This window comes from Rhinopithecus roxellana, chromosome 9, assembly GCF_007565055.1.
Source record: "Rhinopithecus roxellana isolate Shanxi Qingling chromosome 9, ASM756505v1, whole genome shotgun sequence".
NCBI lineage: Eukaryota > Metazoa > Chordata > Mammalia > Primates > Cercopithecidae > Rhinopithecus > Rhinopithecus roxellana.
Window position 1 is genome coordinate 112,491,519 of NC_044557.1, and position 24,779 is coordinate 112,516,297.

General features: G+C 38.7%; 1 protein-coding gene across 3 annotated transcripts in view; it reads left to right on the forward strand.

Annotated features, from left to right (window-relative positions):
- CDCA2 (cell division cycle associated 2) overlaps window positions 1-24,510 on the forward strand; it is a 50,777-nt gene extending 26,267 nt beyond the window's left edge. For 2 of the 3 annotated variants that reach the window (XM_030938214.1, XM_030938215.1), the window contains exons 11-15: window positions 1,951-2,032; window positions 3,431-3,519; window positions 5,050-5,187; window positions 19,945-20,116; window positions 23,120-24,510. In XM_030938214.1, the coding sequence (XP_030794074.1) occupies window positions 1,951-2,032; window positions 3,431-3,519; window positions 5,050-5,187; window positions 19,945-20,116; window positions 23,120-24,348 (1,710 nt within the window). In that variant the 3' untranslated portion in view covers window positions 24,349-24,510. The remainder of the gene's footprint in view (window positions 1-1,950; window positions 2,033-3,430; window positions 3,520-5,049; window positions 5,188-19,944; window positions 20,117-23,119) is intronic. The other variant, XM_010378147.2, reaches the window with a different exon arrangement.
- Window positions 24,511-24,779: the final 269 nt, after the last annotated feature.

The window sequence follows — 24,779 nt, forward strand, 5'->3', positions numbered from 1 at the left end:
ACCTCAGTAGCCCTATATCAACTTAAGACATTTAAATTTTAGTTAAACTTTCCCACAAAGAAAACTCTAGGTATAGATGATTTTTTTTTTTTTTTTTTTTTTTTTTTTTTTTTTGAGGTAGGGTCTTACTCTGTCACCCAAGCTGGAGTGCAGTGGTGTGATCATGGCTCACTGCAGCCTCAACCTCCCAGGCTCAAGCTATCCTCCCGTATCCTTCCATCTTAGCCTCCCAAGTAGCTGGGACTATGGGCACACATCACCATGCCTGGCTAGTTTTTGATGATTTTACTGATGAATACTACCAAACATTTGAACAAGTTAAAATACTAATTCTACACAAGTTTTTCCACAAATTGAAGGAGTAGGTTAATTGATGTCAGCATTGTGATTTCAGCATTAACCTGGTGCTAAAATCAGACGGGCATTGCAAGAGAAGAAAACTACAGTTCTGTATCCTTGTAAACATAGCAATATGTAAAAAGATAAAATACATCATAACCATGTGAGATTTAGCCTTGGGCTGCAAAGTTATGTTGTGTTTGAAAAACAATCAGTGTAATTCGCCTTGTTAAGAGACTAAGACAGAAATATGGTCATCTGAGTAGATGCAGAAAAAGCATTTAACAAAATCTAGTATCTATTTCTCATTTAAAAAACAAAACCTCATCACTGGCCATCAGAGAAATGCAAATCAAAACCACAATGAGATACCATCTCACACCAGTTAGAATGGCAATCATTAAAAAATCAGGAAACAACAGGTGCTGGAGAGGATGTGGAGAAATAGGAACACTTTTACACTGTTGGTGGGATTGTAAACTAGTTCAACCATTATGGAAAACAGTATGGCGATTCCTCAAGGATCTAGAACTAGATGTACCATATGACCCAGCCATCCCATTACTGGGTATATACCCAAAAGATCATAAATCATGCTGCTATAAAGATACATGCACACGTATGTTTATTGCGGCACTATTCACAATAGCAAAGACTTGGAATCAACCCAAATGTCCATCTGTGACAGACTGGATTAAGAAAATGTATGTGGCACATATACACCATGGAATACTATGCAGCCATAAAAAAGGATGAGTTTGTGTCCTTTGTAGGGACATGGATGCAGCTGGAAACCATCATTCTTAGCAAACTATCACAAGAACAGAAAACCAAACACCGCATGTTCTCACTCATAGGTGGGAACTGAACAATGAGATCACTTGGACTCGGGAAGGGGAACATCACACACCAGGGCCTATCATGGGGAGCGGGGAGGGGGGAGGGATTGCATTGGGAGTTATACCTGGTGTAAATGACGAGTTGATGGGTGCTGACGAGTTGATGGGTGCAGCACACCAACATGGCACAAGTATACATATGTAACAAACCTGCACGTTATGCACATGTACCCTAGAACTTAAAGTATAATAATAATAAAAAAAAAAAACCTCTGAGCAAAATGGTAATAAAAGAGAATTTCTTCAAAGTGACAAATGTTGTCTATGCAAAACCAATAGTTAATGTCTTACCAGCAATTATGTGGAAAAGATTTGCTCTGTGTATTTATATTGCCATCTTACCCTTGAATTTCCTGAGTAATGTTATAGCATTAGATTGTGTTTATGAATGAATTTTTAAATTTTCTTTATAGGAGTTAGAAATTTAGCAGCAGATCATTATGTGTACTTTCGCTTATAAATTTTCTTAATAGTTTGATGGATTGCAGTTAGTAAACCTTCAATTGCAAACATGATTGGTAAGTGATGTACATACATTTTTCTATTCAATATATTTGTTTTGCTTTGACTTTTAGAATCTTTTATTGATTACCCATCTTTATGTTTATTATAGTTTCTCCTACCAAAATAAATTCTTACTTTTCTTTTGGGCACATTATATATTCACTGCTTTTAAAGATATCTAACTTCTACTCTTTTTTCCTTTGTTTAGGAAAACATAGAACCACTTCAAGTATCATTTGCCGTTCTGAGTTCTCCTAATAAGTCATCAATCTCTGAAACCCTTTCAGGTAGTAACTTTTGTTTACCTTAAAATCATAAGTGTCATTTTTTATGTGTGTATATGTTGACTATTTTTATTTTCTTTTAAAAATTTCGTATTTGTTACCGCAACATATACTTGGTTTAAAAAAACCTAATAGTATTGGAAAGCTGACATGAAGCTATTCGTCCATCCCTTTTCCATTCCAAGCCTCATACTTCATAATCACCCACAGTTCACTTCCTCAGATGGAATCCCCATTTCGTTAGTTGCTAGAAGCAGTGGAGTTAGCTTCTGAACTCGTAAGTATCAATGACAAACTGCTATTCACAGTTTACAGAACTGATATCTGTATTATAAGGATCATTCTTGAATATCCAGACTTTTTCCTCAACATTAATGTGGCATTTTTAGCACATGTGCTTTCCAAGGTCTCTGGATTTTTTATGATTATGACAAAGCAACAGAGATTGCTCCCATCTTTTCTGACAAACCAGGACTTAGCTGGCAGATGTCATGGGACGGGCATCTTTATTCAGGTGTCCTCCCTGGTGGAAACCCTTTAATGGCTTCTTGTTGACACAAACCAAACATAGTAGACTCCAAGCCGTGCGTTACTAAGTTAGAGCTAAAATTTGAACTACAGTCTATCACGTTACAAATCCCATACCCTTAAACACATTATATGCCTTTCATTTATATCATTAAAAGTCACATGCCAGGCGCGGTGGCTCATGCCTGTAATCCCAGCACTTTGGGAGGCTGAGACAGGTGGATCACTTGAGGTCAGGAGTTTGAGACCAACCTTGCCAACATGGTGAAACCTGGTCTCTACTGAAAATACAAAAAAAAAAATTAGCCAGGCATGGTAGTGGGTGCCTATAATCTCAGCTACTCAGGAGGCTGAGGCAGCAGCATCTCTTGAATCCAGGAGACGGAGGTTGCAGTGAGCTGAGATTGCACCACTGCACTCCAGCCTGGGTGACAGAGTGAGACTCCATCTCAAAGAAGAAAAGTGGTCAAAATAAAATTTTCCTATCCTACACTTTAAATAAAATTTAAAACAAGTAAAGTATTTTCATAGTTATCTTAATGTCCTTTATTGTGATTTCATTATACAAAATATCGTGGAATAAATGGACGTTCATGAAAATACATGCATTTATTATAATGTGATTTATTCTGCTGTCTTAGCTTGGTAATATGTTAAGCAGTCACCATGGAAAGTGGTGAAAGTTTCTGAGTATCCAGTAAACTTAAAGTTTTTTAAAACGAAAAAAAAATTGGATTTCAAAATTTCTGCTGCTTGACTTCTTTTTTTTGTTTACATATGATATTAAAGGTGGATATCCTAAACACAGTGTTTCCAAAGGAAGATGCATGTTATAATTTTTGGTTTCCTACCCTGATTCTGTCTTTGTCTTATCAGGCACGGATACCTTTAGTTCTTCAAATAACCATGAGAAAATATCCTCTCATAAAGTTGGTAGAATAACAAGGACTTCTAACAGAAGAAATGTAAGTGTTTGTGTTTGGCACAACATACTTGTTTTTAAATCGTGCAATATACTTTTTCTGTTTTCGTTGTCAAATGATAATGGGTGAAATCTTGGTTTAATCAGTGTCATTAAGAACTAATACTTTGGCCGGGTGCCGTGGCGCATGCCTGTAATCCCAACACTTTGGGAGGCCGAGGCAGGCAAATCATGAGGTCAGGAGATCGAGACCATTCTGGCTAACACGGTAAAACCGCGTCTCTACTAAAAATACAAAAATAAATTAGCCGTACGTGGTGGCGGGTGCCTGTAGTCCCAGCTACTAGGGAGGCTGAGGCAGGAGGAGAAAGGCATGAACCTGGGAGGTGGAGCTTGCCGTGAGCCGAGATCGTGCCACTGCTCTCCAGCCTGGGCAACAGAGCAAGACTCCGTCTCAAAAAAAAAAAAACTAATACTTTATCCTACCTAGCATGTAACCTATAAGGTGATAATGTGTTTCTGATTTGATTTTAATTCTATTAGAAGAAAAATCTAAAAAGCTGCTTTGGGCCGGGCACGGTGGCTCAAGCCTGTAATCCCAGCACTTTGGGAGGCCGAGACGGGCAGATCACGAGGTCAGGAGATCAAGACCATCCTGGCTAACACAGTGAAACCCCGTCTCTACTAAAAAGTACAAAAAATTAGCCGGGCGAGGTGGCGGGAGCCTGTAGTCCCAGCTACTCGGGAAGCTGAGGCAGGAAAATAGGGGGAACCCGGGAGGCAGAGCTTGCAGTGAGCCGAGATCTGGCCACTGTACTCCAGCCTGGGCGACAGAGCGAGACTCCGTCTCAAAAAAAAGCTGCTTTCAGAGCTGTGTTAACATGGAAGTTAACAAAATTTGTTTGGGATCTGTATGATTTTATGAATTTCATTGAGGTGAAAGTGGAGAGGATCAGCATGTAATTAACAGAACCAGAAAATGATATAAGTATAACCTTTTTAAAATTGTGCTTCAATCTGTTTGAGTTTTAACACTTGGTTTCACCTGTGAGTTATATATAAGCATAACTCCCATTGAATGCATGTTTTTTGCTATTTTGTTAAATTAGATAAAATTTGGATTTTTGTTTATAACATTATAAAGTATAAACATATACTTTCATGGGGTATTTAGCTTATATGGTTGGATGTTAAACCCAGGATTCAAACCTAGATAATCTAAAAATTCATGATTTTGTCCCCATAACCCAGCAGTTAGGTGCTAAATTGTAGGTTCTTAATGAGTAGTTGATGAATGAATAAATTAACGAATTCTTAAGCTGTTTTTTTCTTTCTTCCCCAATATAATTGGGTGATGTAATATACGCTTCTGGGTCTGCATTTGATGATTCAGAGATTGGTAATTACCATTTCCACCAATTTTCATCAAAGTGCTTTTAATAGGATCTGTGAATTAAGAAATGGGATCTAAAGTGGTAGAAGCATCCTGGGAAGCACAACAAGATTGAGAGCTGCACATTATCATGTAATTGCTTGTGCTTTATGGTATCCTTACTTTACACTTTCTTTATAGCAATTGGTCAGTTTTGTAGAAGAAAATGTTTGCAACTTATTGAATACAGAAGTTCAGCCTTGTAAAGAAAAGAAAAGTAATAGGAGGAAGTCTCAAGAAACGAAGTGTACAAAGAGAACACTTCCTAAGAAGAATCAGGTAAGCATGTGTTTAAAGATATAATAAAAAGTAGAAGTGGTGTGTTTCCTTATTGTATGATTAGGAAAATACAGAAACAAATTTTTTCCAGTCAACGTTGGACAAAGATTATTAATGCAATCTTATCGTGGAGTAGAATGGGGTTGGGAGGTTATATACTTAACTTTGAATTACCTAAGGAACACTTTTGCATCTTCATCTTTCTTGTGTTGCGTACATCCTGCACAGTAAATTAATAGGCACTCAAACCTGAAATTGATTCTCATCTTTGAATGTACCCCAACGTATCACCCTTTTGGGAATCCTGATTTTTTTAGACAGGGATGAGTTTGCCACTTGCTACTTGTTAGATTCTCTTCTTCCAGTTGCTGAATCAAATTTTTCCCGAAATTTAAGGAAAAATTTGGAAACTAGCTCTCAGTCTTTCCTAACACTTCTCGTCATCTCAGATACGCTTACAGTCCATGTGATTAGCCAATTTAACACCTTAATCCAGTTCCTTTTCCTTCTCCAGCCCAGTGATCTGGACTCCGCACTCTGAAGCCACCTACTCACTCTTGTTGCCATTCTTACAACTTGTTACTGCCTAACACCTTCGCATGTGTAGCAGTGCTCATTCTCTGACCCCCAACTTCCTGTCCATCCAGCCTACTCACTCCCTTACTCTGAAATTCTTTCTGTACTATTAAGCTTTTAGACACACCTTAAGTTCACGTTTCCCTCTTCATCCTGAACTGAGTGAAGTGTTTCCAACTCTTGTCAGGAATCTCAATTCCGGATCCTTTTCCTTCCACCTCATCCATCCAGCAAAATTTCCAGTCTGACTGAGTTATCCTTTCTCCCATCTGACATAGCCTCTAGAGACACTCACACAGGAGTCGGGGGTAGTGCTACTACACATTCACTGACATCTGGCCTTCTTCACCACTTTGCTGCTTCACTTTATTTTTAATACTAAAGCCAGTGCATACTTTTCAGTCCTGTTCCTACTGGACATCTTAGCATTTGACATGATGGAACACTCCTGTACAGTCTCTAAGGTTTGTTTTCTGTCCCCCATTGTTAAATGTTTGTATTTTCCAGAATTCTCTTCTTTGCCCTTGTAAATTGTTTGTTTTCTGGGTAATTTCATAAACATAGTTAATGACCATATATGAAGACTAGAACTTCCTGATCTGTAAATCTGTGTTCAACTACATACTAGACATCTGCCTTTAACCATGCTGTGTCAAAATCAACATTTCTAAAACTAAACTTATCAATCTACACACCCACCCAAAACATTCCATAAACTTCCTTCCCCCTCCATGAAATAAAAATGGCTGCTTTTCTTAGTTGAATGGCACAGATATCCTTAAGTCATTAAATCCAGAAGGAACTGAGTGTTTTCCTGCTTTAGTTCACTTTTTTAGGTCACACATTCTTGATAAAATGATGAAAGATTATCTTACTGAAAAAATACCATTAATTCAAAAATATACATACAACTTATTATATTAGAAATTGATTTTGTTCGTGTGTGTGTGTATATATATATGTACATTTTAAAGCACTCTTACAAAGAATATGCACCTATTCATATAAAATTACAGCCAGAAAGTACAAAAAGGATTGAGCATTAAGTCACTGCAATCCCTCCCAGGAGTTTGCTGAATTAATACCATTTATGTAATAAAAGGAATACACTTAGAATAGCAATGAGAGGAGGAAAGGGATGAGGAGGGGTATTGAGAAACCGACAACAGCTTTCAATGAATTTCTAGAAAACCAAGCAGATGGGAGCATGTTGACAGATAAAAAAAGGTGGAAAGATTGACAGCTCAGAATGTTCTAGGAGGGAACTAGAGAGGGAGCCGGGAGCCGGCCTGTTCATGGGAATCCCAAGAGACCCTGGCCCAGAATTGGCAGGTACGATGGATGGTGAGTGTGAGAGGTGGTACTGAAAAACAGAGAGATGAATTGAAGTCCTATATTTGGGACAGTTTGCACCAGTTGGCATGCCAGCCCCCTCCCACCCTGATGCTCAGAACAGATGTTGTCATCTAGATTAAAGCCCTCATTCTGGCATTTGGAAAGTCCCACAATCTTGACAGCCAGCTCCTGCCCTGATGCAAATCCTGACAGTTGACACTCCAGCATTCTGCCCCACCCTGCCCCACACAGAGTTCCTAGGTAGGATTTTCATGCAGGAAATAGACTGAGCTGGAAAGCAAGTAAACCTATACCAACTTACCCAATCTTAAATAAGAAACAGACAATTGAATAGAACAGATAGCATGAAAGAGAAAAGACTAATGTTAATAAGGTTAAAAACTGACCTCAGAGAAACAGGTTATTCAAGGAATAGAAGGAAATTTTATATACATAAATATGTACTCCAATTTAAGAAAATATCATTTGCATGAAAGTAAGGAGATGCTATGAAAAAGGAATTGCAAAAACATAAAATTTAGTAGTTGGACAAAAGAATTAAAGTTAAGGGAAGTCGCCCAGAAGGTAGAGCAAAAGAAAGACTGGAAACAAGAGAATCTAGGAGACATCTGTAGGACTGTTAGGAAGAAGAAGGATAAAAGAGAATGGGAGAAGTTATCCAAATAAAAGAAGAATATTTCCCAAAAATAGAATGGAAGAAATTATCTAAATAAAAGAAGACGATTTCCTAGAACTGAAGAAAGGAGTCTTCAAGTTAAAAGCACCCACTGAATGCCTGGTACAATGAAGAAGGGCGGGGGGTAGGCCTGTAACTGTGAAACTGAACAATAAGGATAAGGAGGAAAGTGGACTTTTCCTACAGAGACATAAGAACCAGAGTGGCATCAAGTCTAACAATAGCCTGAAAGCCGCAAAATCTCACAAGAGTTCATTTAAAGCTTAGAAGAAAACTTAATTTTAACTGAGTATTCTATACCAAGCCAAAGTCTCAATTAAGTGTGAAGGAAAAAATAAAAGACATTTGAGTGTTTCTTTTTTCTTTTCTTTTTATTTTGAGAGAAGGTCTCACTCTCACCCAGGCTGGACTGCAGTGCTGCAGTCACTGCTCACTGCTCACTGCATGCTTGACCTCCGGGGCTCAAGTGATCCTCCCACCTCAGCCTCATGAATAGCTGGGACTACAGGTGCACACCACCACGCTTGGCTAGTTTTGTTTTGTTTTATTTTGTTTTTGAGATGAAGTCTCACTCCGTTGCCCCAGGCTGGAGTGCGGTGGCATGATCTTGGCTCACCACAACCTCCACCTCCTGGGTTCAAGCGATTCTCCTGCCTCAGCCTCCCAATTAGCTGGGACTACAGGTGCATGCCACCATGCCTGGCTAATTTTTGTATTTTTAGTAGAGACGAGGTTTCACTATGTTGGCCAGGCTGGTCTCGAGCTCCTGACCTCGTGATCTGCCCTCCTCAGCCTCCCAGAGTGCTGGGATTACAGGCTTGAGCCACCACGCCCGGCTGGCTAATTTTGTTTTAGGTTCTTGTAGCGTGGTGGGGGGTGTGGGGGTTGGCCTCACCTTGTTGCCCAGGCTGGTCTCAAACTCTTCTGGGCTCAATCACTTCTCTCACCCCAGCGTTCCAAAGTGCTGGGATTACAGGCTTGAGCCAGCATGCCCAGCCATAAAGTTATTTTTCTTTGGATGCTACTGGAGGAGAAACTCTAGCAAAATGAGGAACTAAGCTTAAGAATTCAGGACACGATGGATCTAACAATACAAGAGCGTGATCAAAGGGAAATCGCTGGTTATAGCTGTTCAGCCAGCCCAGAAGAGCAACCAGTCCAAATTTGAGCAGGGAGAAGGTGCTGGAGGAAAAAAACAGAAAAGACCTGTGATTGAAAGAATGAAAGTTACGTCACATACAAAAAAAAAAATGGTAATTATATACCATTTCAAATAAAAGTCTATGTAAAAGTTTCAGAGTAAATATGAAGCAAACATTACTATGATTTCAAGCAATAATGCAGAATAAGGAGAAGTAGATTTTATGGTGCTAGGAATCATCTCCCTCAAGGGTCCCAGAGGAGAAGAAAGGAATATGAAAGCTGTGCTTGGCAGAGCCATGAAAGGTGTTTGCACAGTCATCATAATATAGATGCTGTTTGTTTTCAACTAAGGACGAAGCTTTTTGTTGTGCAGGACGATGTAAGTGTTAACAATCCAATAATAACAGGAAAATGTAGTTAATAGCAGAAGGTGAAAAGTGAGTTAAAAAGGTAGAAACAAGGGGGCTAATGGTGTTGCTGGCAAGAGTGCAGACTCTCGACCAGACCCCTGGGTTTAAATCCTGCATTCACTCCTCCCTCCAGTGCAATGCTGGGTAAAAGTCTAGACTCCTGTTTTGTTTGTTTGTAACACAGTGGTGGAAATGGATGTTAGAAGTTTGTGAATCTTAATGAATTCATGCATGCGCAACTCTTAGAAAAGCGCCTGACCATAGTAAGCTTTGTGGCCATTATCATCATTATCATGAAACATTCAAGATGTATATTTTAAATTTTAATGAAAAGAAATAGAAATGTAAAAGTTCAATGTTTACCAACAGAAGAACCAAAATTAACATAGAAAAGAGGCAGGTTTGGTTTTAAGTGAGCAGTTTTTTTTATCTTTCATAGCAAGGCATTGACAGATAACTAAAATTAGATTAAACGCCACTTCTTAACCAGAAGCAGCGTTAGAATCCTCAAGAGTAAATTCCTTTATAAACCAGAAATAGAGAAAGTTCCCAAAGTGTGACTCAAAAAGCAGAAACAGTGAAGGCAAAGGATTGGTGAATTTGATATCTTTTGAACCATACATCATGGAGTATACATAAGGAAAAAAATCCCCATAAGAAAATTTAAAAGACAAAGGACAAACTTGGGAAAAGTATTTGCAACTCATATCAGACACCAAGGATTAATGTCACTAATAGTTAAAGAGCTTCTAAGTTACCTAGAAAGGAACAGTCTTCAAAAGATAACAAAACATTTACAAAACTGAAATGAAAATGACCTTCAACATAGGAAGGAAATGTTCAGACTTCCTCATCGTAAGAGAACTGCATCTCTAACATGCATTGAGATGCGTTTCTCACCTTTTAGATTACCAAAAATCTGAAAGTTGACAGCACACTCACGTGGTGAGGCTATGGGGCAAAAACGTACACTCATACATTTTCTGTTAAAGCAGACCTCTGTGGAGGAGTATTTGGCAGTATCTGGCCAAATCAAATATTATTTATCCTTTGACCCAATAGGCCTATTTCTAGAAATCTATCTCAAAGATCCACTGATGAAAATACAAAAATATGTGTTTATTTATTGCAGCATTCTTTGTAAAGGAAAAGACTAAAAGCAAACCATATGCTCATCGATATGAGACTTGTTGAAAAAACTGTGGTGTTTCCATAAAGTGAGTATTAGGCAACTGTAGAAAGCTGTGAAGAGAACTTCCATACACTTCTATGTAGTGATGCCAAGGGGAAACAGATGGCCCTTTATATACTGTGGTCCAGCATCCGTGGTTGGTTGAATCAAAAACATTCAGGGCTAGGCGAGGTGACTCACACCTGTAATCTCAGCTGAGATTGGGAGGCTGAGATTGGAGGACTGCTTGAGACCAGGAGTGCGAGACCAGCCTGATCAACATAGTACAACCCCATCTGTATGTTTTTAATATATTATTTTTTAAAAAAGAAAATACTCAGAAAAATCCGATAACAATACAACAATTTTAAAAATACAAATTTTAAAATATAGCATATTAACTATGTGGTATTTATATTGTATTCGGTGTTAAGTCATCTAGAGATGCTTTAAAGCATATTTATGCTGTATTTTTACAGTATAATGCTGTGAAAGGAAGTTTGCATAGGCTCTATGCAAATACTGTGCCATTTTATGTCAGGGACTTGAGTATCTGCAGATTTTTGATATCCACAGGAGGTTCTAGAACCAATTCCCGTAAAGATACTGCAGGATGACTGTGTTTACTGTTAAAATGAAAAAAGCATGTTATAAAATAATATATGTGATCAACTACCGGTTATGGACTGAATTGTGTCCCCTCCCAAATTTATATATTGAAGTCCTAACTCCCAGGATCTCAGAATGTGACTGTATTTGGAGATTTGGTCTTTAAAATAGTTATTAAGTTAAAATGAGATCAACAGCGTGAGTCCTAATCCACTCTGACTGGTGTTCTTGTAAGAAGAGGAAATTTGGATCCACAAAGGGACACCAGGGACGCGTGCGCATAGAAAATGACCATGTGAGGACACAGCCACAGGGTGGCCATCTGAAGGCCAAGGAGAGAGGCCCCAAGAGACACCAGCCCTGCCAACACCCTGATCTTAACACTGCCAGCCTCCAGACCTGGGAGAAAATTAATTTCTGCTGTTTGAACTACATAGTCTATGACATTTTATTATAGTAGCCTTACAAACTAATACATTACCTTTCGTCTAAGAAAGTAGAGACCATTAAAAAATAATAATGGTATATGTATATACACACACATACAGTTTTGGTTTTTAAGTTGAAGAATAAGCCAAAGAAAAATTAAAAACTGGCTATAGGGAGAAGGGAGGAGACAGGAGAGAATGTGAATACAAGCTAGACTTCATTAAGTGTGTACTGTTTTTTAGTTTTGATTGTGGGACCATTTAAATGTTTTGCCTGACTATGAAACAAAATTAAAGCCAGGAGAAAGACAGCAATCTCTAAAAAGCGAAAACAAAATTTGACAAAGTAATCTTACTATGTCAAATCGGTGGCTTAACCTCATTAAGAATTTTTTCAAACCTAGAAATTTGAATATAAGGGGGATAAGTCTTTTTTTTTTTTTTGAGATGGAGTCTCGCTCTGTCACTCAGGCTCAAGTGCAGTGGCGTGATCTCAGCTCAATGCAAGCTCTGCCTCCCAGGTTCATGCCATTCTCCTGCCTCAGCCTCCCAAGTAGCTGGGTCTACAGGTGCCTGCCGCCATGCCCAACTAATTTTTTTTTTTTTTTTTTTTTTTGTATTTTTTAGTAGAGACTGGGTTTCACCATGTTAGCCAGGATGATCTTGATCTCCTGACCTCATGATCCGCCCGCCTCAGCCTCCCAAACTGCTAGGATTACAGGCGTGAGCCACCGCACCTGGCCCTATAAGGGGAATAACTCTTAAGGACAAAAATAACTGCAAAGAAATTATAAACAGTATGAAACACTCACAAGAAGCACTCAATTTAGAATAAAGCAAATAAGCAATTTTTCCTGTCATAAAGAATCATTCACTAAGAGACAAAAGATAAATTTTTAAATCCAAGAAATTTAAAACTTTGTAAGACTAAATTTGAATTGGAAATAAGAGTAGAAACTCATTTTATTTTCCATTTAAAGGAATTGTCCAGCTCTCTCCATTGATAAAGCTTTAAATTCATGAGCATCCCTGGTGCATAGATTGTCATTAGATATACCAGTTAAAAGGGATTAGCGTCCATTGGTGAAATGGCTGCTGTCAGATTTACAACAACAAATTTAAAAAGTGAGCCTGGCTGGTTCTGTACCAGAGTACAAGGAAGGATGCTAAATAAAACTACTGGTGTCGTGTTAACAGACACAAAACCATCTTCAAGGGGCTTCCACTGACCAAATATGACCATCAGCATTGCAAAGCATTGAAGTAGTACAATCATGAAATAATGTATAAGTTTATTACTTTTTTTAAGTAATGGACACTTTAGAACCTTGCTAGGATACCCACTCATTTTTCTGATAACAGGAAGATAAAATTTGAGCTCTATATCAGGTAAACAAATAGTTGATGAGGGAAAAGTTGTTTATAGAAGAATTCCAGCTAATAAAAAAAAGAAATGCTCAACAAAGCTGCTAAAACATTTGATAAAAGGCTGATGTGACATCATAGTAACAATCAACAGAGGAAAGAAACACCGTATAGAATGGGAGAAGATATTACAACTACATACCATACATCTGATAAGGGGTTTATAGCCAAAATATGTAAGAAGCTCAAACAGCTCAATAACAAGAACACATCAATTGAAAAATGGGCAAAGGTCCAGAATAGACATTTCTCAAAAGACATGCAAATGGCTAACATCACTAATCATCAGGGAAATGCAAATTAAAACCACAGGAAATGCAAATTAAAATCACTAGCTATTATCAAACAGATGAAAGATTACAAGCATTGGAAAGGATATGGAGAAGAGGGAACCCTTTGTTCACTGTTGGTAAGAATGTAAATTGCTGCAGCCTGTTTTGATCGACAAAGTCAACTAAAAATATAGAACTGAATCTCTAAACAAAATGTTTTATTTGGGAAAATGTAATTGCAGTTTGGGGCATATACACAGACTGAGGTGGTCTTTGATATGTCGTAAGAACAAAGAAAGTTGGGGTTTTGAGTAGAAAGAAATGTTACATATTATTTAGAAAGAAAACTCACTGGCCCTACACAAAGTTTTGGGGAGCTGGTAAACTCTGATTGGTGAGTGATGGTGGTAGTTAAATTTAGTCTTACATATCTCAAGTGCTTTTTTTCCCCTGGTCTCTGGATTCCAGTTGTTTATGACCCGGTAACTCCAAATAATCCATTTTCACAAGACATTATGGGAAACAGTATGGGGGCTCCTCAAAAAGTTAAAAATAGAACTACCATATGATCCAACAAATCCCACTTCTGGGTATGTATCCAAAGGAAATGAAATCAGTTTATCAAAGAACGATAACCAAGTTACGGATTCAGCCTAAGTGTCCATTAACAGATGAATGAATAAAGAAAAAATATGTGTGTACACACACAACAAAATGCTGTTCAGCCTTAAAGAAATCCTGTCGTTTTGACAGCATAGAAAGACATTATGTTAAGTAAAATAGCCCAGGCACAGAGAGACAAGAAGATCTCACATGTGGAATCTTTAAACAAACAAACAAAAAACTTACAGAAGCTAAGAATAGAATGGTGGTTGTCAGGGGGGCTAGTGGGTTGAGTGGTGGAGGATGAGGAGATGTTGGTTCAAGGGTACAAAGTTTCAGTTAGACAAGATGAGTAAGGTCTGGAGATCTATTATACAGCATGGTGACTAGGAAATAATAATGTATATGTGAAAATTGCTAAGAGATGACATTGTAAGTGTTCTTACCATAAAATAATTATGTGAAGTGGTGGAGATGTTAGTTTAATCATGTCCTAATGTATACATATGTCAAAACATCTCCACCATATTATAGGCAAGTTTTAATCTGTTGGTTATACAATCGTATTCAGATTTGTCCATCAAAACTGAATCTAATCAAGCTTCTAGATCTAATTGCCAATTTATAGGACATGGAGGAACATAGACACACTGACCGTAGTGAGCCAAATCTAGGACTTGGCTAATTCTATAGGAAAGATGCCTCAATTTACTCACCAAATAAATGTCAAGGGAAGTAAAAGAAGGAACCATAGTATAAAAGAGACTAAAAGACATTAATCAAATGGTACGTGTGGAGATCTTATTGGGATCCTGATTAGAACAATTGTTTTAGGAAATAAAAAATAAAAAAAATTATGGGCCAAGGGAGAAATTTGAACTTTGAGGAGATAACTAGGGAAAATTGCCATCATGGTTTTTGTGTTTTGTTGAATTACATTTTGTTTTGTTTTGTTTTGACAGAGTCTCGCTCTGTCGCCCAGGCTGGAGTGCAGTGGCATGATCTTGGCTCACTGCAACCTCCTCTTCCCAGGTTCAAGTGATTCTCCTGCCTCAGCCTCCCAAGTAGTTGGTACTACAGGTGTGCACCGCCATGCTCAGCTAATTTTTGTATTTTTAGTAAAGACGGGGTTTCATCATGTTGGCCTAGCGGGTCTCAAACCCTGACCTCAGGTGGTCTGCTCCCCACAGGCCTTCCAAAGTGCTGGGATTACAGACATGAGCCTCTGTCCCCTGCATACATTTTAAATTTTGCAATCATTGTGTATACACACTGTTCTAAGAAGTAAGGCAGAGAGATCCCAAGTGCCCTTTACCTAGCTAGTTTCCCCCAGTTGTGACATCTTGCAAAACCATAGTTCAGTGTCACAGCCAAGATATTGATACAGCCAAGATCCAGAGAGCTCTCCCATGGCCCTTTGTAGCTACATCCACTTCCTACCCATAACCCCGCCTCATCCTCTGGCAACCACTAATCTTTCTCCATTCCTACAGTTTTGTCATTTCGAAAAGCTTACCCTAATGGAATCATGTACTGTGTAAATCTGGGACTGGCTTTTTCACTCAGCATAATTCTCTGGAGATTTGTCCAGCTTATTATGTGTATCAGTAGTTCTTTTTATTGTTGAACCATATTTGCAATTGTCTCTAAAAGAAAAAGAACCTTTAACTCTTCAAGACACTGCAGGATTTTCTGATGAAATGATGTGTAACATCTGGGATTTGCTTTGAACTCATCTGGGGTTAGGGGAATAAAAGTGAATCATGATTTCTATATGCTAGTAATTGTTGAAGTTAGCTGATGGGTACATAGGGTTCAGTAAACTATTCTCTGTACTTTTTGGGTGTTTGAAATTTTCCATTAGACAAAGTTAAAAATATAGCAGTATGAGCCCTTTATTAGAAAGAGGGAGTTAACTGCAAGAGCTAAAACTGGACCCAGCAGATAAGTAAGCACCAGGGGCAGGCAAGCGTGTGCTTGATCACCGTAAGCTTTCCTATATGGTGTGATTTGTTGCCATGTCCATGAATTTTTGTTTTTGGAGACGGAGTCTTTCTCTGTCACCCATGTGGAGTGCAATGGCTCAATCTCAGCTCGCTGCCGCCTCCACCTCCCAGGCTCAAGTGATTCTCCTGCCTCAAGCTTCACTAGTAGCTGGGAGTGCAGGGCCCACCACCACACCCAGCTAATTTTTGTATTTTTGGTAGAGATGAGATTTCATCATGTTGCCCAGGCTGGTCTTGAATTCCTGAGCTCAAGCAGTCCATCCACCTCGGCCTCCCAAAGTGTTGGGATTAAGGGCATGAGCCACCGGGCCAGCCTGAATTATTTTTAAATAATTTTAAAGCTATTCTCTGAAAATAATTTAACGAAGTCTTAATTATGCAAATAAGACAAAAGATAAACATTTACTTCTGCTTCCTGACCTCCTTCACTGTGTGAGAAGAGGAATCAGTGATTTTGGAGTAAATATAATTGCTTTAGGGACAGTCCCTTCAGTTGTTCTTTGGCTTTTCTAAGCCATAATCCACCGTAACCATTTCTTGATCAAATGGCTTTCCCCGGGGGTTCCAACCATATACAACTTCTTCATTATTACACTATCAGCAAGGCTTTTGTACTGTAGTAAATTCAGATTTTGGTAAGTTTCTGGCCTTTGCTGATGAAATCTTCTCATGACTAAGATCAGCTCTACCAGATATGTTTTCAGGACAGACAGACCTGAGGTGCTTTAATTGTTGTTTTTTAGGGGAGGGAAATGGTGGTAATATACTTTTGTTGGCCCATGACCATGAAAAAACAGAAATTTAGTCTTTCAATCACATTGAGCAAATTTTATGTAAGCTTAACTGTACTTCTTTGACCATTCATTCATTCATTCATATTTGTGGAGTAGCCACTGTGTGCTTGGCACTATTGTAGATCCAGGGACATGATTTCCAAAATCATGAGAAGAGGGGATCTTTTTTTTTTTTTAACCCATATATCAGAAGCTAATCTGGTGTTATAATCTGGTGGCATTGCCCACAGTGTGTTAACTGACCACACTGGGTCTATGCCCTATAGTAATATTAATAGCATAATTTAATATTAAAAAATAAAAGTATATGAGGTAATCAATATGTTCATTAGCTTGACTTAATCATTCCACAATGCATACATATATTGAAACATGATGTTGTATGCCATACGTATATTCAATTTTTGTCAATTAAAATTTTTTTTTCTGTTTTTTAAAAAGAGTCACTGTGTTGCCCAGGCTGGAGTGCAATGGTGCGATCATAACTCAGCTGCAGCCTCAACCTCCTGTGTTCAAGCAGTCCTCCTGCTTTAGCTTCCTGAGGAGCTAGGACTACGTGGGTGTGCCACCACACCTGGCCTAAAAAAAAAAAAAAAAGTGTGTTGATATTTTTCCTCGTATACACTCTCAAGTAATGGAAAAGAATTTGAAAGAACAAGTAGCTTTTACCATGGGTCAGGCCCTACATTAACCAGCTGTATCACATGTCAGCTCATTTAATACTTACCTCAGCTTTATGTGGGGTGTGCTGTTGTGACTCCTGTTTTGCAGAGGAGGAGAATGAGGTACAGAAAGTTGACTTGCCCAGGGTTATAAAGCAGTTAAGTAACAGAGTCAGGACTTTAACCCAAAAAGTGTCTGCCACCAGAGGCCAATTTTTTTTCTTTTTTTTTTTTTCCAACTTAATCTGTGAGCCTCAAGTTAAGATTTTTCTTTTCTCTTGGCTTTCAGGTTCATTGACCAAGCCAGCATTTCCCCAACTGTTCCACGGAATGTCAACAGATGTTCCATGAAAAAAAAATTTACTGGAAAAATATTTAACCCAGCACTTTCCTAATGTGTATAGAGATTATTTATACTGCGGACTTCTCAGAGAATTTCATGTTAAATGTACACTGTAAATCACCAGGAGGAACATTCATCTTGTACAGTTCTAAAATTATTTTTCTGTGGAATGTTTTGTTTTCACAGGATATCTATAGATTTCTCAAGGAGCACATAGTTTTGTGCCATTTCTGTACTCTTGAATCTCACCATTAGTTTCACCTAAATATTCTGTGCTGTCACCCAAATGACCTTTCTTAAATTTAAGATCAAACGTTGACACTCCCGAAGTCACCATGCAGTGAGCCCTCATTGCTTTCATTCAAGTCACTGTGACAAGGGCTCTGCTCCTGCCACTCCTGCATGGATCCAGGGGCCATGTCTTGCTGCATGCAGCCCTGCACCTGTGCTGTGCTGTCTCACTTTGAGTTCAGGCACGTGGCATTCCCTTCTTTGAAAAGCATTTCTGCATCGCCCCCATAATAGGCCAAAACAGCCCTTGCTTGTTTGAGATTTGACTTAGACATTACATTTTCCGTGGAGCCGATCTTGAACACCTCCTGCAGGCTGGGTACCCATCTTCTCAGTTCACATAGCCTATCATGGTGCGATGGTGCGTGTGCATGGTAACTCCTTTCCTTTACACCAGCAGCTCCTTGAAGAACACATCCTCTTTGCTTCTAGGTCCCACAGCTGGCAAGTTATTACCTGGCACATAGCAGTCTCAATAAATGTGTGAATGAATTCCACTTTCTGGATGTATTTTTTTTTTTTTTTTTTGAGTTGAAGTTTTGCTCTGTCGCCAGGCTGGAGTGCAGTGGCGCAGTCTCGGGTCACTGCAACCTCTACCTGCCAGGTTCAAGCAGTTCTTCTGCCTCAGCCTCCTGAGTAGCTGGGACTACAGATGTGCACCACCGTGCCCAGTTAATTTTTGTATTTTTAGTAGAGACAGTTTTCACCATGTTGGCCAGGATGGTCTAGATCTCCTGACCTCATGATCTGCCCACCTCGGCCTCCCAAAGTGCTGGGATTACAGGCGTGAGCCACCATGCCTGGCCTGTGTTGTTAATATGTTTTGTGTTGTCCCTAAATTCTGGTTTTCTTCAACATTATCACATTGAATATGTCTCATTCCTTTTGCCCATAACAGACTGTCTTTCTAGTATTTCAGCATTTCCCCGAAGTCTTCCATATGAAACTTTTTTAAAAACATAAAACATTATTTCTTAGTTACTGATATGGCGCTGATAATTGAATGTAATACTCCATTCTGGATATATTAAGCAACTTCTAATTTTTATGGAAACCTACATTTTCCATCAATTAATGTCAGACCTTTGTCTTCCATCTTCTGCTTGTGCTTGTTAAAATCCATTTTGTTTTGACCGAATCTTGATTAAGTCATCTGTTGTTTGAATCTGCAGATTCAGCTAGCTTTGTGTTTTCTTCATATTTTACATACACACCTACTGTTTCTTCATCCAGACCTAGGAACATAAAGCGTCTCCCATAGCTTACAGTATGTAACTCACACTTGGTTAATCCTGAGTCATCATAACTATGTGCTTCTTACAGATATCTCATGACATCACATCCATGTAGTTGGTTCTAAAGCATCTCATATATTTTTTCACTTATCCAGCCCTTGTTTTGGCAAGTGCCTTGTGGAAATGTAGAAAGCTACCATACAATTTAGAAACTGAATCCTGCTTTATAGTTTATTTGACTTTGTGGAAGTTACCTGACTTCCTACCCTTGATTTAGATGCTTACAATTTTAAATGAAATATGAAAGTGATCTATTCAATAAAGCACTGTGTAAACAATAATTAGAGATATTATAGAAGTTGAAGGGTCAGGCTGGGGCTTATGGCTCACACTTGTAATCCCAGCACTTTGGGAGGCCAAGACAGGAGGATCGCTTGAGCTCAGGAATTTGAGGCAAGCATGGGCAACATGGTGAGACCCCATCTCTACCAAAAATACAAAATAAAAAGCCGGTCGTGGTGGTGTGCACCTGTGGTCCCAGCTACTTGGGAGGCTGATGGGAGGATTGATTGAGCAGGGGGCCAGAAGTTGCAGTGAGCCGAGATGGTGCCACTGCACTCCAGCCTGGATGACAGAGTAAGACCTTGTCTCAAAAATAATAATAATAATAATAATAATAATAATAATAACTAAAGGGTCAAAATTTTACATGGTACTACATCTTTCTCAATTGCAATATTTTAATGCATTTTCTCAGGTTTTAAAAAGTTGCAGAAAGAAGAAAAGAAAGGGAAAGAAAAGTGTTCAGAAATCTTTATATGGGGAAAGAGACATTGCTTCTAAGAAGCCCCTCCTCAGTCCTATTCCCGAGCTGCCTGAAGTCTCTGAGATGACACCTTCAGTTCCAAGCATCCGAAGACTGGGTTCAGGTATCCTCACCTTTTCCTGGTAGTTATATTTTATCTTTTCTCGTCACCTTCTTTGTTGCTATTTTACTTTTTTCACTTTTTTCCCATTCACTATGTAAAGAGTACATAAATTTAAAAAGCAACGTTTCCTTACATTACCATGAGCATTTCAAGTGGAGGAAAGAGTCACTTGTAACTTGTAGGTGGCTTAGACCCTTTTCAGAATCTGATGGAAATTCTGGATCCTTTCCCCAGGAAAACTGAGACACAAGATTTTGCTTATAATATCAGTAATAATTTCTGTGCATCCTATTTCCTTTTGCTTTTTAAAGCATTATGTGAAAATAAATTCCATTTGGTGGTGTAGTCTGTCGTTGAAAGTGAACGAGAGCTTGATGCAGTGAACGAGGGCTGGGGCACCTGCCTGTGATCCCAACCATTTGGGAGCCTAAGGCGGAAGGATTGCCTGAGCTCAGGAGTTTGAGGCCAGCCTGGGCAGCCTAGCAAGACCCTGTCTTTAAAAAAAAAGGGACAGAAAATGCGAACGAGGTTATGGTTCAGTAATATGTATACCTTATATGAGTTAAGGGCAACGATGTTTTGTTAGAGTTGGCACTACTGAGCGTTTTCTAAAAATAGTACATATAAATTGAGCTTGATTACCTTGAAAGTTATTTTATTATCAAGTCAGTTGATATATGGAGTAGATAAAAAATGGAATTGTTTCTGGTTTCTAATGCCCAAATTTTAAATGGACTGGATCTTGATGAAAATAATAAGGATTTTTTTTTTTTTTTTTTTTTTTTTTTTAATTTTTAGTAGAGATCGGGTGTCCCTGTGTTGCCCAGGCTGGTCTCGAACTCCTGGGCTCAAGCAGTCTTCTTGCCTCAGCCTCCCAAAGTACTGAGATTACAGACATGAGCCACGCCATCTTGCCTGAAAAACAATGTGTGTCCACTTGGTGTATTGATTTGTATAGAATCATTTTTTAAATGGCTACCTTTGTCAATCATCAGATATTTGTAGCCTGCCTCCTATTTGCAGAATACCATACAAGACTAATAATAGACTTGAGGATGAATGAGGTACATGCCACCATAGACTCTTGGCTTCTGTGTCCTGCTTAACATTAGGGTAGCACAGGAGTTTAAATAAACAGCCACCCCTCTGTCGCACATGTCCTGGCACACACTCTTCTCCTGCCATGCTTTCTCACAGGCTGTGTTGCGACAGGGCATCCGCCACTCTACCTCTTTTTAATCTGACCTAATGTTGCTTATCTTCCAAGATTTTGCTGTACTGTCTGTTTTTCCAGGAATACTCTGCGACATACTTCCATCGCCTGGTTTTATGATGATCTATTTTCGGTGTTCCCCTGTTCCCTAAAACTTCAGTCTCCTTGAGAGTGGAAACTAAGTCTTATTTTCATTACATCTCTGGTTCTAACAGGAGTTTTTCAAAAGATTTTGGAACAGTGATTGTAGTAAAATGTTCCATCTTGCATCCTATTAGAGAATTTATTTTTAAAAATACCTAAAGCATTTTTTATCTGTAACTAGTGGTATCACCTGCTACATGGATTTAAAGCAATTCAGCTCCTTCCTTCCTTTATCTCTTTCTCCTTTCCTGTCTCACTATATCTCCTTTACCTTCCTTCTCTAGTATGTTGGATTTTATGCGAAATACATATCTTTTTGTTAGTTTGTTTGTTTGTTTGTTTGTTTGTTTGTTTGTTTTTTGAGATGGTGTCTCACTCTGTCGCCCAGGCTGGAGTACAGTGGCTCAGTGTTGGCTCACTGCAACCTCCACCTCCTGGGTTCCAGCAATTCTCCTACCTCAGCCTCCCAGGTAACTGGGACTACAAGCACGTACCACCACGCCTGGCTAATTTTGTATTTTTAGTAGAGACAGGGTTTCACATTGTTGGCTAAGCTGATCTCAAACTCCTGACCTCAGGTAATCTCCCTGCCTCGGCCTCCCAAAGTGCTGGGATTACAGGTGTGAGTCACTGTGCCCGGCCATAAATATCAATTTTTAAAGCTGTCTAAAGAACCCAACTAACATTGGTTGGCATTGAGTGGACACTGATCTGTTTAATCTCTAGCTTTAAGTGACATAATTTTAAGTACCTTAGTCATGGATATATTTTTAAATGGAAACATTGATTTTTTAGACTTGTGGCTCACCTTATGGTTTATAAATCTTTTAGTTTTTATTTTGTTTAAAACACTTTATTCATTTGACTGGCCACTGAAAAACATCATCTGAGGTAACAAAGATTGCATCTAATTGTTCTAAGATTTAGAACTCATAAAGCCTGAACTCATGTGGGCTGTGTTACTTACCAATTTGATGATGGTTTTTCCACCTCTGATGTGCCAGAAACACATGAAAGGCTGCCCATGTGTATCTTCCTAGAGGATATTTAGTCAAATGCTGAGGAATTAAGGGTTGATTTTTATAATATTGAAACAAACATGGTTCTGCTTGAGAATACAGTGCACTTTATTGTAATTTTTAACCAAGGGCATGAGACCTGAGTGTCTTCAGGCATGCTGTTTTAGCTCGTAAGTCCTCAAATACCCCCAGAATTCCAAATTTTCCCTCCCCTGTTTCGGAGGATACCTTGGTAGAAAGTTTCAGAAGCATAATGTTGCCCATTTGCAGTCATTCATTTTCAGGGAAATGAGAAATGTCGCTGCCTCATGCTAATGGACCCTGTAGCATGGGAAGGGTGTTAGAATGCAGGAAGCAGTTTCAGATGCCGTTCTCATTTTCATGGTTTTAGTTTTATATGCTTTATTAATTCATGCGTTGAATACCTATTTTTTTAACCTGTGGATCATGGGAGAACTAGGAGAGGAGGAGGAGGATGACAGATGGGCAAGTACAGTGTAACATTTGTGGGTCTTGTGAATGCTTAAAACACAAAAACAAAACAGGGCACCTGATTATGTAATAAATGTAAAGTTCATTCCCATTGTTACTTTTTAATTTGATTGAAACCTATTTACATGCCCATAGGTTATTTCAACTCAAATGGCAAACTGGAAGAAGTGAAGGCTCCTAAAAATCCAGTGAAAAGAAAGGATCTTTTTCCTCACGACCCAGATTTGCATATGCATCAAGGCTTTGATAAATATGATGTGTCTGAATTTTGCTCTTATATGAAAAATTCCTCATCGGTTGTCTATGCTACTTCTGATGAAGATCCAAATACAAATATAATGAACATTAATGAAAATAAAAATATTCCAAAAGCAAAAAATAAGTCAGAAAGTGAAAATGAACCAGAAGCTGGAGCTGACAGTCCTGCTTCTTGTGCTTCTGTACCTGAAGAACGTGTGGCATTAGATAGTCCCAAACCTGCTCTGACCCTGCAGCAGAGTCAAGAATTTGCTGGTGGTGGTGAAAATGCAGAAAACCTCTGTCAAATCTTGAAAATTTCACCAGATCTAAACATGAAGCGTGAAAGAAAGGATGACTTCTTAGTAGCTGCAGAAGGAAAACTGCAATGCAGTCGTTTAATGCCTAACTCACAAAAAGACTGTCATGGCTTAGGAGATGTCTTAATTGAAAATATGAAAGAATCTAAAAGCCAAAGTGAAGATTTGGAAAGAAAACCCATGGAAAGTAGCAGTGTTAAGAGTTGCAGAGACAGGAAAGATAGAAGACGCTCCATGTATTATTCTGATGGTCAAAGTTTACATTTGGAAAAAAAGGGAAATCACACACCCTCCTCCAATGTGGGCAGCTCTGTAGAAATTAGTTTAGAAAATTCTGAACTGTTTAAAGATTTGTCTGATGCCATTGAGCAAACCTTTCGGAGGAGAAATAGTGAAACCAAAGTGCGACGTAGCACAAGGCTACAGAAAGATTTGGAAAATGAAGGGCTTGTATGGATTTCACTTCCACTTCCTTCCACTTCCCAAAAAGCCAAAAGAAGAACAATATGTACATTTGACAGCAGTGGATTTGAAAGTATGTCTCCCAGAAAAGAAACTGTGTCCTCCAGACAAAAACCACAGATGGCACCTCCCGTCTCAGATCAAGAAAACAGCCAGGGCCCTGCTGCTGGTTCTTCTGATGAACCTGGTAAGAGGAGGAAGAGCTTTTGTATATCTACACTTGCAAATACTAAAGCCACTTCCCAGTTCAAAGGCTACCGGAGAAGATCCTCTCTTAATGGGAAGGGAGAGAGCTCTTTGAATGCCTTGGAAAGGATTGAGCATAATGGAGAAAAAAAGCAGTAATTGACATTTCCTGCAGAGTCTGTGGCAAGATGGAAAGTAACCATCTATGCTGAAATGATCTGTCTAGTTCCCATCCTCTGTTCAACCTCGGTGTTTCAAAAGTTGCTAATAAACTCATTTGAGTTGAACCTACTTTTATGTAGAAATAAATAAGTTTCTTCACCATTCAGATAGAAAACATTCTATTAAATATATTCTTCTTTCCTCAGAGAGTAAATGCTTTATTACTATTTTGCTAAAGGGGTTATTTTTAGGCCCAACAAGACATCTCTCAATTTTTAGACTTTTTTTAGTATATATATTTTTAAGTACATATTTACCACTGAAGTTTTAGACTCTGTTGTTAGAAGCATCTTTTAGAATTGGCTAATTTTATCTGGATAAGAGGTTTGTTTTTTGTTTTTGTTTTTGATTTTCCCCCACAAAAGACA